Here is a 14,855-nt window from a genome sequence, read left to right as displayed (position 1 = left end):
ATGTTGAACCCAAATACCTGTACTTTCTACTTCTTACATGTTGAACACAAATACCTGTACTTTCTACTTCTTATATGTTGAACTCAAATACCTGTACCTTCTACTTCTTACATGTTGAACACAAATACCTGTACTTTCTACTTCTTACATGTTGAACCCAAATACCTGTACTTTCTACTTCTTACATGTTGAACTCAAATACCTGTACTTTCTACTTCTTACATGTTGAACACAAATACCTGTACTTTCTACTTCTTACATGTTGAACTCAAATACCTGTACTTTCTACTTCTTACATGTTGAACTCAAATACCTGTACTTTCTACTTCTCACATGTTGAACTCAAATACCTGTACTTTCTACTTCTTACATGTTGAACTCAAATACTTGTACTTTCTACTTCTCTCATTTTCCAAACAGCTGGTTCCTTTAGTCTGAATGTGTGTTTGATGCGTGATCATTATTCTTTAGAGTCATTGCGTGCCTATTGATTTGAACACGATCCGTGTATCCATCATTTCCTGGTCTTCTCTAAAGAAGAGGGACCAATGGAAACGTTGTCATGTTGCCGTTGTTCAGCATGGAAACATTCATTAGCTAACAATGACATTATTGTTCTATTAATATAAAGGGAGGTCAGGTACTCTTTAAAGCAGCTGCTAGCTATGGGTACTTTTTACTGAAGTACATTTGAAGCCCTCTTTACTTTTACTTGAGTAAAGAAGTTTAGCCAGTACTTCTACTTTTACCAGAGTATTTTTAAACACGAGTATCTGTACTTCTACTTGAGTAAAGGATGTGTGTACTTTTGCAATCTCTGGCTGTTGGCTGTTCAAATGTAGGATTCAAAATGTCATTTTTAGCAGGAAACTTGAATAAATAATGTTTTCCAAGCAATTAAAATGTACATATGAGAGTGGGTTATGTTGATTACTATTGTAAGTATGCAAATGTCAATAAAAGGAGTGTATGTCGAATCATTTAGATGTTTCAGTGGTATCGAATATTGTATAATTTAATAAACTATTCTAATTTTATATAATAGCTTTTTAACTCTGTATTTTTGGAGCAACTTTTAGTATTTTGCCATGGCACTTAATACCATTTGCATTATTGTTACCAGTGTAATAATACAAATAATAATAATAATAGATTACATTTGTATAGCGCCTTTCAAGGGACCCAAGTCCGCTTTACAAGGTGAACAAACAAAAGGGGCAAATAATAATGTAAAACATTAAATAAATATTTACTACTACATTTCTGGTATTGTGACATCCTTATCAAAATAAATACATTTTAATTAGCTATCACCAGCTTGACATCAAATACTATTGCACTTAAAACCTTTGCAAATCACCCATTAGGATCAAATGAGTCATATTTCGTACCTTTCAGAACGACCCTGAGCTCGGTGCGTGCCGGAGTTCCCGTCACGTCCGGCGGGTTTTTCACGTCGCAGAAGAAAGTCCCGTTGTCGCTGAACTGAGCCGGACTCAGCTGTAACGAGGCGTCCCTCTTATTTATGTCTCCAATAAATTGAACTCTGCCTTTGAACACGTCGTGACCCGGGAATCCTCTCCCGTTGGAATAGTAGAAAACCTACAAAAAGAAAGAAAGATATTAAGTTGAATTAAACCGTGTGAAATCAGACTGTGGATTGTCCCACTCTCAATAGTTTTAAAAGGTCAACTCAAACGATGGTTGAGAAACAAACAGACGTGCGCTCACCACTAAATGCACTTTAACACAATCCTCTCTCATGTCATAAATACTTGGGTATTCTACTCTTACTCTTGCACTTTTCTTGCATTTCATGCATTTGTATTTGTTATGCTTGTAAAGTTTCTTAAATGTTTTATGTGAGGGATGGAAAGTAGCTCAAAGCTAAATCCGGCATATAGAGCGGTGCAGTGACGCATCCTAAAACCCGGAAGTCATTAGCATTTCACCACTTCCTGTTCCCTCGTCTCAGAGCCAATGGGATCTCTCCAAAGGGTTTAGGAGAATATCTGGAACTAAGGTCTGTGGTTGAGACTCATTGAAGAGACGGATCACGTTTTGTTCAGCGACATTAAATCCATCAGCAGTGACCCCACTGGTGATTTCTGAAGAGTTGACGTGTCTGAAAAACGATGGTTGTTAACAAGTGGCTGAATAGGACTACAGAAGTCGTAGAGATCGTTGTACGTCATTACGCCGAACACGTAAAACACTCCTCTAAGTTAGTTTCTGTTCTGCTTGAAAGCAAGTCTGTGCCTCCTGCAGACTGTTCAAACAAACGCTTCAACTTGAACCATTTAGAATCTGTAGTTTTAAACATGGATCTGAAGTCGGCGTGACGTTGAAGCAGCGACCCTGCTGTAGTTCCTTTATAGCATAACGTTAGCATGTTGCTTCTGTCGACTAGATTTACGATTAGAAAATGATAAAAGTAGGGTAGACATGTGGAGATTATCCGGCTGAACAAAACGTGATCCGTCTCTTCAATGTGTTTCAACCACAGACCTGATTTCCAGCTATTTTCCTAAACCCTATGGAGAAATTGCATTGCGTTTTTGTCGAAGGAACCGGAAGGAGTTTACTTCCAGGTTTTAGGACGCGTCACTGTGGCACTTTATTTACGTTTGGCACATTTATTGTTTTAAGTGTTCATTAATGTGCAATGTCCCTACCAAATAAACGATTCAAATCAAAAACTTGAAATTCACACAAATTATTCAGTCAAAAATTATATTTATTTAACCTCTTAAGCCCCAATCCTGTTTTTCAGGTTTCAGGCTCGAAAACGACATGCCCAAAACAAAGGACTATAACTTAACTTCTAAAAGGGTTATATGAATAATTTATTTTATCAAAGCAAGGTCACATCTGTGAGTTGGATGTAGAAGTGTCAGAATCAATCTATGAATCCATAATCCAGACCAGACCAGAATCAATAAAGATGTTTCAGTGTCAGAGTAAATCCAGATGGAACATAGTCAAAAAGTGTACATTTTTGTCTCCGCCCAAATAAAACCCATTACTTATAGTGAAAACCACCCTTGAATGATGGGTTAGTAGCCTAAAAGCTTTAGGAATCCAAAGTATAACATATAATAAGTACCCTGTATCAAGATTGAGGCAAAACAAATGAGAATTGACCTTTTTAGAAAGATTTAGGATTTTTAAAGTGTTCACAACCAAATTAATAACTGAATTACAAACTATTCGTAAACCCTTTATAAGAGTAGTCTTATTGTAAAGTGGTACCGATGCTTTAAATACAATCTAAAGATATATAAATCTGTTAGGTCAAGAGCAAACAGTAGCTACAGTAAATAAACGTCCCCTTTCCTTACGGTGACACAAAGTAGAAGCACAATAACACAAATAAACGAAATAAGTAAACTAAGTATATCAACTCCTGCCGCTGAGACTGAACTGAACGTAAAACCTTCTGTATTTGAACCCCATGCTTTCACAGCGAGCGTTTTCCCCTGAGATGCAGCTCCGTCAGATAAAACAATGAGAGGAAACCATCGTGCAGCTGTGGGAAACACCCCCTCCCCACGTATGGGGCTTTGAGAGTGAGATCGTATTTGTTTAGGTCAGGTCATGAGAGATATAAAGCCCCAATTTAATTGAAAATACATGCCTCCATGTGCAGATTACTATTAGCAGTTATTTTTGTATTTATTGATTGTTGTGCTTTTATTTAGGTCTTAATGTGTGACGATGTATACATGACACAAGACAACACATCGTTATGACAAATCATAAAGTGGCCAAAATCTGATCAGCTCATTTTCAGACAAAAAGAGAGAATCTTTGTTCCTGAAACTTTCAGAGTCTCTTTCCACAGAGGGGACACATGTTGATGTAGAAGAGACATGAAGAAGAGGGGACACATGTTGATGTAGAAGAGACATGAAGAAGAGGGGACACATGTTGATGAAGAAGAGACATGAAGAAGAGGGGACACATGTTGATGTAGAAGAGACATGAAGAAGAGGGGACACATGTTGATGTAGAAGAGACATGAAGAAGAGGGGACACATGTTGATGTAGAAGAGACATGAAGAAGAGGGGACACATGTTGATGTAGAAGGGACATGAAGAAGAGGGGACACATGTTGATGAAGAAGAGACATGAAGAAGAGGGGACACATGTTGATGTAGAGGAGACGTGAAGAAGAGGGGACACATGTTGATGTAGAAGAGACATGAAGAAGAGGGGACACATGTTGATGTAGAAGAGACATGAAGAAGAGGGGACACATGTTGATGAAGAAGAGACATGAAGAAGAGGGGACACATGTTGATGAAGAAGAGACATGAAGAAGAGGGGACACATGTTGATGAAGAAGAGACATGAAGAAGAGGGGACACATGTTGATGTAGAAGGGACATGAAGAAGAGGGGACACATGTTGATGAAGAAGAGACATGAAGAAGAGGGGACACATGTTGATGTAGAGGAGACGTGAAGAAGAGGGGACACATGTTGATGTAGAAGGGACATGAAGAAGAGGGGACACATGTTGATGAAGAAGAGACATGAAGAAGAGGGGACACATGTTGATGTAGAAGAGACATGAAGAAGAGGGGACACATGTTGATGAAGAAGAGACATGAAGAAGAGGGGACACATGTTGATGAAGAAGAGACATGAAGAAGAGGGGACACATGTTGATGTAGAAGAGACATGAAGAAGAGAGGACACATGTTGATGTAGAAGAGACATGAAGAAGAGGGGACACATGTAGATGTAGAAGAGACATGAAGAAGAGGGGACACATGTTGATGTAGAAGAGACATGAAGAAGAGGGGACACATGTTGATGTAGAAGAGACATGAAGAAGAGGGGACACATGTAGATGTAGAAGAGACATGAAGAAGAGGGGACACATGTTGATTGTAGAAGAGACATGAAGAAGAGGGGACACATGTTGATGTAGAAGAGACATGAAGAAGAGGGGACACATGTTGATGTAGAAGAGACATGGAGAAGAGGGGACACATGTTGATGTAGAAGAGACATGAAGAAGAGGGGACACATGTTGATGTAGAAGAGACATGAAGAAGAGGGGACACATGTTGATGTAGAAGAGACATGGAGAAGAGGGGACACATGTTGATGTAGAAGAGACATGAAGAAGAGGGGACACATGTTGATGTAGAAGAGACATGAAGAAGAGGGGACACATGTTGATGTAGAAGAGACATGAAGAAGAGGGGACACATGTTGATGTAGGAGAGACATGAAGAAGAGGGGACACATGTTGATGAAGAAGAGACATGAAGAAGAGGGGACACATGTTGATGTAGAAGAGACATGAAGAAGAGGGGACACATGTTGATGTAGAGGAGACATGAAGAAGAGGGGGACACATGTTGATGTAGAAGAGACATGGAGAAGAGGGGACACATGTTGATGTAGAAGAGACATGGCAGAAGAGGGGACACATGTTGATGTAGAGACATGAAGAGGGGACACATGTTGATGTAGAAGAGACATGAAGAAGAGGGGACACATGTTGATGTAGAAGAGACATGAAGAAGAGGGGACACATGTTGATGTAGAAGAGACATGAAGAAGAGGGGACACATGTTGATGTAGAAGAGACATGAAGAAGAGGGGACACATGTTGATGTAGAAGAGACATGGAGAAGAGGGGACACATGTTGATGAAGAAGAGACATGAAGAAGAGGGGACACATGTTGATGTAGAAGAGACATGAAGAAGAGGGGACACATGTTGATGTAGAAGAGACATGAAGAAGAGGGGACACATGTTGATGTAGAAGAGACATGAAGAAGAGGGGACACATGTTGATGGAGAAGAGACATGAAGAAGAGGGGACACATGTTGATGTAGAGGAGACATGAAGAAGAGGGCCCACACATGTTGATGTAGAAGAGACATGAAGAAGAGGGGACACATGTTGATGTAGAAAGAGCACTCACCGTGTACGGGGTTTTGTAGAACAGGTTGTCGGGCTGGTTGGACTGGAAGGTCCATGTGACCGACGTGGTGCTGCTCACCACCTCGTTGGACCTGAAGGAGCAGCGCAGCGTCCCCGTGGTGCCGTTCTGAATCAGAACCTCCGAGTCCGCGTGGATATCGATCCCCGAGCAAGGGGTTGTGACTGTAAATACAAAAGAAAAAAATGTTAGTTTTTCATTTATCTAGTAACTAAGAACATTTCATCAAATATAAAAAATATATATCAAACAGAAGACGTTAATGTTAAAATGGAATATAGAAAAATATTTTAAAAAAGACGCCCGAGCAAGGTACAATTAAAAACTGCCTTTTTTTTCATTACAGGCACATTTATAATAAGAATACTTTATTTATAACGGGTTAAAATTGGGTTTCATGAGAGCTGAGAGGGTTTCACGATGAAATAAATAATAAATACTACAAAATAATTAACATAAAAATGTGTAAACAGAAGAAGTTAAAGCAAGAATGAGCAATACAACAAATATAAATAATGGTATTTATAAAATAAAAAAGATAAAACAAAAATAAATTAATATATATTATATAAACATTATAAGTTAAAATAAATTGTCTGAGCAAAAGATACAAATACATTAGAATAAAAACTGAATAATACGAAAAATAAATAAAAAACGTGCACATTGTTCTACAATATATATTAGGGCTGCACGATATATCGTGTCGTGACGATAATCGCGTTATGCGCATTCACATCGCAGGACGTGCGATTTTTTTTCTTTAGGACGTGCGATATTAAAGGTCACCTATCATGCTATTTTTAGGCAATAGCATAGGTCTCAGATATATACAAATAATATATAAAAAACATGTCTATGAAGTATTTTGCTCAAAATACCAAACAGATCACTCATTCTAGCCATGCCTCATATCCCTCTATTTCACTTCCTGTTTCAAAAGTGCTGATTTGGGGAATAAAGCTTTAAAAACAAAAAAAAATTGATAAAAAGAGGAGGGGTCTGAGCTCATGCGGGACCCGGAAGCTACTGTCTAAACTAAATGCTGCCGTGATGAAACGCCATATCATGGATTATCAAGGATCTGAAACAGTCTGGAGCTCAAAGGCTTTCTCTCTTGCCGGTTATACCACAAGGTGAGTTCCTTTTTACTTCCTGCTTCTTCACACACATGCTCTCCAGTACAGGTTAGCTCTGAGTGTTAGCGATGCTAATGTAAACACCGACCATATTACGTCCAAAACAGTCGGGCATTGTTTCTGATAGCAACGTTTCTGATTGGGCCGTGGGTCCACATTTCAGATATTACGTCATATCGGACGCAAATCTGGATCAGCTCCGTTGTTCCCCGTTTTTAGAGATTTGGGTACGGAGGAAAAGAGAGAGGGTTTTATTTTCTGATGCTGCGTGAGTTCCCTGACACACCGGGGACACATGTTGATGTATAAAAGACATCAAAAAGTGCATTTTGCATGATAGGAGACCTTTAAGTAGGCAAATGAACTCAAACACGTCATGTTACAATTATTTTGCTGCTTGCTACAAAATGAAAACTTGCGCGGCTCTCATGTCAGGGGTTCTTGAGTGAGTGACATGCCGGCCCTGCATGCACAGCAAACCACCAATCACAATCATTCTTGATCAGATCACAGCAGGATAACCGAGCTAGCTCAGCTTGTTGCTCTGATAACTTAAGATCCAGAAGTCCGTGACTAAAATCCTTCAACCGGTTAAATATCATTAAAAAAATACCAATTGTATAGCTTTAAAGTTCAAGAGAGGATGGTTCGCGGACAAAACAAAACTGTCTTTTCTTCAATTCCTGTATTTTTTCATATCGCAGGTGAAAGAATATCGTTTTTTCCAATATCGTGCAGCCCTAATATATACCATTGTGTATAACAATAATAAATAGAGGAATTAAAAGTGGCATATTAATGAACCTTAGGGACATGTATCGATAAAGTGATAGAGACCAGATATTTCTGATTTCTTGATATTGCATATTTCTGTTTTAAAGGAAAAAGGAAAGTGATGTAATTTCCTGAACAAATCAAACTGCTTCTCTGTTAATGTACCTTTGTCTGCTTAGTTATTATGCAAAGAGATAATGTACAGTGACAATGCATACATTATGTCTTTATTTATTCCAGTTCAGCCTTGTTAGAGGAGCCTGGGACTTTTCCCCCATTGTCATCCCTACGCTGTATTTATTGTGCATTGGACATTTCATAAAGGGGATGTGTTGTTTCAGGTCCAGAGAGACAATGCAAAACAGGAAGTCCTTTAGTTTGATAAAGGGATAAAAGGCTTCTCTGATGTGAACTCTGTAGAACTCCCACGCAGGACAACAGGAGAAGAACACAGTCCAAATACAGAGTTTATATGTAACAAAGAAGAGTTGAAATGTGGTTAAACGTTACCGGTTTAACCTGCAATGTTTCACCAGAGCTGCACCAATAATTAAATGATTCATTTTCAAAGTATCTTTCCGTTCTGTTTTCAGAATCTTTTCTGCTATTTATTGTTTTTTGACGAACAAAACAAGACATTTAAAGACATAACCTCGGATTTTAAGAAGCTGGGATGGATTTTTTTATAAATTGTATTAAATGTTATAAACAAAACGACTAATCTGGAGAAAGTGTGTGGTTATCACAGTTTCTCAAAGTGTTCAAACGGCTTGTCTAACACCCAAGTATATTATAACTATGATAATGTTAGATTTTTTATTAAAGGTCACCCATCATGCTATGTTTAGGCAGTAGCATAGGTCTCAGAAATATAAAAATATATAAAAAGCATGTCAATGAAGTGTTTTACTTAAAATACCAAACAGATCACCCATTCTAGCCATGCCTCATATCCCTCTATTTCACTTCCTGTTTCTAAAGTGCTGATTTGGGTATAAAGCTTTAAAGAGGAGGGGTCTGAGTTCATGCGGGACCCGGCAGCTACTGTCTAAACTAAATGCTGCCGTTATGAAACGCCATATCATGGATTATCAAGGATTCTCTCTGAAACAGTTTGGAGCTCAAAGGCTTTCTCTCTTGCCGGTTATACCACAAGGTGAGTTCCTTTTTACTTCCTGCTTCTTCACACACATGCTCTCCAGTACAGGTTAGCTCTGAGTGTTAGCGATGCTAATGTAAACACCGACCATATTACGTCCAAAACAGTCGGGCATTGTTTCTGATAGCAACGTTTCTGATTGGGCCGTGGGTCCACATTTCAGATATTACGTCATATCGGACGCAAATCTGGATCAGCTCCGTTGTTCCCCCGTTTTTAGAGATTTGGGTACGGAGGAAAAGAGAGAGGGTTTTATTTTCTGACGCTGCGTGAGTTCCCCCGACGCACCGGGGACACATGTTTATGTATAAAAGACATAAAAAAGTACATTTAACATGATGGGTCCCCTTTAAGATATACCGTTTATTTCTATAATTTATTTTAAAAAATACTCACATTTTGAACCCGACAAGTAACGCAAATGAGTGTTTTTATTTAATTTTGCAATCAATAACTCTAAATCTTGAATCACCGTGTTATTAAACTGTAATTAATTGATAGCTTTCTGACTTGTGATGTCCAGGAACTATAAAGGCTATTAATATTTAATGTCTTCATGACCCTTGATTAATTCATCGTGGCATTAAAGCCTGAAGCTTAGAGGTAGTTGTGGCTCGGCAGCTGTTTTACTGTTCAATTATTCCACATAAATTAATAATTTATTATTGCAATCATTTCCTTTGTCCCTTCATAACTTCCTCATTGTTGATTCTGCTGTAGGAGGACTTTCGTTTTCTATTCGCTGTGTGCTAAAAGCAGGAAATAATCATCAATAAACAGCGGAGGTCAAATCAGGAACAATTTAAATGAGATGATCGGATTTCATACGGCTTGAGTTTGTAGTAAAAGTAGAATAGTATTTGGACTGGGGGCTGTAGGGTCGCCGGTTCAAGTCCCAGACCAGACCTAAAATATGGAGTGTGGACTGCTACTTGGAGAGGTCCCAGTTCACCTCCTGCCCTGCCTTGGTGCCCTTGAGCAAGGCACCGGACACCCCCCACTCCCATTGCGCTGTAAAATAGCTGCCCACTGCTCCTAGAACTAGACTCCTGGTACGAGGATGGGTTAAAAGCAGAGAACACATGTCACTGTGTGTGCTCTGCATGTGTGACCATTACAGAGGGTTTCATCCCTCCATATTCTCTTCTCTCTCTATTATAAGATATATCAATTCAAGACGTAAACAACAACAACATGAAGTCGTAGCTCCGTAAAAACAAAGCTGTGTCTGCTGCTCTATTTGACACCATTTTCATATCTTTGGAGTATTTATACAGTTTTTGACGAACAGAAATATTGTTTTCTGGCATCACTTTAATATTTACACTGAGAGTAAGAGGGCGCAGCGCAGCGCCTGTTACCTGATTGAGACAACACCCTGATCTAATTCTGCTCATTTGACTTTTGAAATGATCAATTGGATAACTCATGATTCCACCCAAAGACATCGTAAAGGCTCTGTGCGATTTGAAAGAACAAATCCAGATCTAATTCTGTACAATTTTGCCAAAAGTAAGGATGCAGAACGTGGTTTGAAGTGCTGGATAGTTGACAGATTAATAATTCATAACACTAACCTCTGAATGAGAAATCTTTGACAGCACACTAAACTGAACAGATTTCCGATTGTACATTTTAAAAAACAACTCACAACTTCGACAAACAAACGCACACGACGTTCTCATTTTCTCACAAATAAGATAATCTGTTAGACTTCCTGGAAGTCAAACATTGAGCCCAGATACTTCCTGTCTTCTGCACTTTTTGAACAGATATTGCACACTGACAGAGATCCAGACTCTAGCAGGAAGTACTGTATGATTTCAAAACAGAAGAAACGGCTCCGTCAGCATCTGGTTGGAGATAATGGCCCAATATGAAACGGACCTGGGCGGTTTTTTAGCCAGTCAGCTGCTATTAGTCGGAGATTTTAAGCACTTCTCTAAACAAATCAGGAAGTTACTTTGCATTATTTCAAATGGCTGTATTGTGTAATATTCAGAAATGTGTAAAGAAACGTGCGTAACAAACCTTTACAATATAACTTTAAAGCTGTTGTGTTAAATAGGACATTTACTTGGACTTTTTTCATCTGCTTAAACAAAGTATTCCCAGTCTCTTCTCACAGCCTTATATAGAGTTTCAAATGATGGTTGAAAGGAGCAGACTCACACACTCAGTCAAATAAACCTTGTGTAATGATGTCGACCCAACCCAGAGCTGCAAAGGATGTGAACAAATATGATTTTATAACAGCACCATTATCCCTTTTGTCTATAGTTTCATTTCGTCTGTGTGAAGAACAGTCAGCCTGCACGGTTTTCAGTATCAACGCAGCTGTTTTTATTATCAAATCAAGTTTTATTTATATAGCACATTCAAAAGTGATTTTTGGTCGAGCCAAAGTGCTGTACATGTAATAAAAACACTTTACTACAATCACAAGCATTTACAACAGAAATAGAAAAAACAAAAACACAGGGAAATGTCAGGTGTCGTGCTCCGCTCTGACTAGAAGGCCCGAGAGAAGAAGTGTGTCTTTAGTGAGGATTTAAAAACCCCTAGGGTCCGGGTGTTCCAGAGCCTGGGGCCAGCTGGTCAGCAGACCTTAAAGGGCCCATGTCATGCTTTTCTGGTTATCACCCGTCCCCTTGTGTTATGAAGGTGTTTCTGCATGTAGACGGTCTGCAGAGTCACAAACCCTCAAAGTGCACCCTGTAGTGAGTAAAACTCTAACACAGAGAAGACCTGTCTGTGCTGCCCCAGAACGCCTCGTTGGACATTTCTCTTTTTCCATTGTTTACTTCCTGGGTTCTGTGACGTGTGAACACCCAGAGGCCACGCCCTCTGCCAGCCTTTCACGAAACAAAGCTTCCCAAACCTTTCAGGATGCATGCCGGATATGCTCCGCGTAGGGCACTGAAGAACGATGCTGTTCCTACTCTGTTTGGACCAGCGGGAGATTCGGGTACACAACCTGTAAGTATTCATTGTTGTTTGTGTATTTATGATGTTTAAAACAAACAAGGTATCTACCACGACTGTTTCAATGGGTAAACGTTTTTCGGGCTGCTAAGTTGGGATGGCAGAGAAATGCTCTCCGCAGACCCGTTCTCACAGCGCTATAAACCTTTTTCTTTCTCAATATCAAGTCACACTTATTGTTTTTACTTCAGCTGTGAGTGTTTGTGCTCAGGATGAGTTTCGCTTGTTCTCGCTGTATCGCCGACCCGGAAGCCTGTCCGTTCCTCGCAGCAACGAGCCTCGCAACGTCCCGATTAATCAGAGCACAGTGGGCTCACAGGGAGAGGGGGGGCAGGAGCTCCAACAAGCCGTTTAGGACAGAGAGTGAATACACATAGTATACAGAGATGCTGTGAGAAACCAATGTGAGTTTGGAACATTGAACAATTTAAATATATTCTAGTCGACCTCAACAATGGAAACATGATCAGTAGAAATGGCCATGACATGAGACCTTTAAAGATCTGGCTGGGGTGTAGACTAGCGATGGAGGAGTTCTGCTATGTCGGCCGGGAGCCAGCCCATTTAGGGCTTTAAAAACAAATAAAGGATTTTAAAATCAATGCGGAACCGAATTAGAAGCCAGTGCAGCGAGGCCAGAATTGGGGAGATGTGGTCACGCTTTTTGTGGCCAGTCAGAAGACGTGCAGCTGCGTTCTGGACTAGTCGCAGGCGTCTAATTGAGGCCTGGTCCATACCCACATACAGAGCGTTGCAGTAGTCCAGTCTCGAGGTAACAAAGGCGTTAATAACCCTTTCTATGTCTTTAAAAGATAAATACGACTTATAGTAATAGTCTTATTTAAAAAAAGCAGGATTTGACTACGGTCATTATCTCTAATGTAGAATAGCAGCCAAATAACAATCGACATTTTAAAACATTGCATTAGTTAACCCTAGTTGTCTTTAATTGTGCAATATAAATAAACAGACTTGACTTAATGAGGATATTACGTTGTTAAACATTCAATGCATTAATGCCCATCCTTCCTATATCACCAGATCCTTCCTCAGTCTACTCTAAGTAAGGATCAGAATGATAACTAGGGGTAAAACACGTCTATTTTTATGCAAAAACACAATTTATTAAAGATCAGCTGAGAGTCTTGGTAGCCAAACACTTTTGTGGTGTACTTACACGCAGTTTGGAGACAGAAGCCTTTCCTGTGTCAACATTTAAAGTAGATTAGTGGACAACAGGTTTGCTGCAGTTACTGTATATTTTGCATTTATGAGGGTAGCTTTACAATCCGGGTCAGGAGAAGGTTGGCCAACAAGGGAATGAGATGTTATCTTATGTTGTTCGACGCTAAGAGCTGAAGCGTTAAATCTTATCTAAATACAATCCAGCGATTAGTTAGTGCTGAACGTACGGGTATTTTATAGTTAAAATGACGGAAATAGAGTAAATAGTGAGCTGGTTACCTAAGTGGTGGATATTTTGACATGTGTGTTCTTTACTTGAGTATTTCCATGTAATGCTACTTACTTCTACTCCAATACATTACAAAGGCAAATATTGTACTTTTTACTACACTAAATGTAATCTAACAATCATAGTTACTATTTACTTTGTACATAACAAACACATCATTTGCTGATATGGTATAATGCAGTACTGTATAACGACTACTGTGTATTTCAAGTATATAGATAGCTCCACATTGACAAACTACATTACTTAAAAGCTCTTACATGTATAAAGAACTGGATAATATAATACACATAATAATATAATACTGTGAGAAGATCCATTCTTATTACTTTTGATACCTAAAGTACACTTAGCTTAAAATACGTCTGTACTTTATATTATTCTGGCCATTGTGCAGAATTGAGCTTTTTGTACTTTAAGTGTATTTTAAAGCTAATATTTGTGTACTTTTACCCATGCAACATTTTGTAACAAGACTTTAACTTATAATGGATTCTTTTTGAGACCATAGTATTTGTACTTGTACTTATAAGTAAAAGATCTGAGTACTTCTTCCACCTCTAAACTAGTAAAACCTCGGGCGACACGTAGTGACCGAAGAGCCCCACGCCTAACGACACCATTATTCACAAACATGGCACTTTAATGTGTCTGTGTGTATCATCAAAGAAACCTACGTGATAGCACACATGTTTGAACTGTCTCTGTATTATGAGAAGTCACTTTACAATTCGGCATATTAAAAACACGGAAATAATCCCTTTAATGTAGGTAAATATGACGGTGAAGACATGGGTTAGCCTCCCTGTGTACCGCTGAGATCACACCGTTACCTCCCATAGAACGTGAATATAGCAAGGGCGGTAGCTACAACTCTGCACCAAACCTCATTCAAATTATAGTGAATTTAACTATAAACTTCAATTAAATACCCTATACATGTACCAATAGGTGTACAAGCATAGGTGTAGCTAATACTGTATATATAGATGATTTCGGCATTGTTAATTATCATCACTAGCAACAGGAAGTGAAGAAAGGTGCATTAATTAGTAAGAAGAGTTTAGAGGGGTAGCCACCACTCTTTACTAAATCTCACTCAAATCATAGTAAATGTAACTATTAACCTTAATTAAATAACCTTTACATGTTACCAATAGGTGTACACGATTAAGTAGCTTTAACACACTGGATACATGTTTTCGGCAGTGTTAAATAAAGGTGAACAAAGGTGCATTAATGACCACTCTACACCAAATCCCACTTAAATTATTGTGGATTTAATTGTTAGCCTTAGTTAAATAACCTTTACATGTAACCAATTAGTATAAAAGCATGTATAGTGAAAATACTCCTT

At 38.9% G+C, this 14,855-nt stretch overlaps 1 protein-coding gene across 1 annotated transcript in view; it reads right to left on the bottom strand.

The window, feature by feature from the left end:
- mpzl1l (myelin protein zero-like 1 like) overlaps positions 1-14,855 on the bottom strand; it is a 30,220-nt gene that overhangs the window by 14,859 nt on the left and 506 nt on the right. The window contains exons 2-3 of the mRNA XM_034223958.1: positions 5,950-6,131; positions 1,392-1,602 (exon numbers count right to left, since the gene is read on the bottom strand). Coding sequence (XP_034079849.1) covers positions 1,392-1,602; positions 5,950-6,131 — 393 coding nt within the window. The remainder of the gene's footprint in view (positions 1-1,391; positions 1,603-5,949; positions 6,132-14,855) is intronic.

This window comes from Gymnodraco acuticeps, unplaced genomic scaffold (assembly GCF_902827175.1).
Source record: "Gymnodraco acuticeps unplaced genomic scaffold, fGymAcu1.1, whole genome shotgun sequence".
NCBI lineage: Eukaryota > Metazoa > Chordata > Actinopteri > Perciformes > Bathydraconidae > Gymnodraco > Gymnodraco acuticeps.
This window is presented reverse-complemented; position numbering and strand designations above follow the sequence as displayed.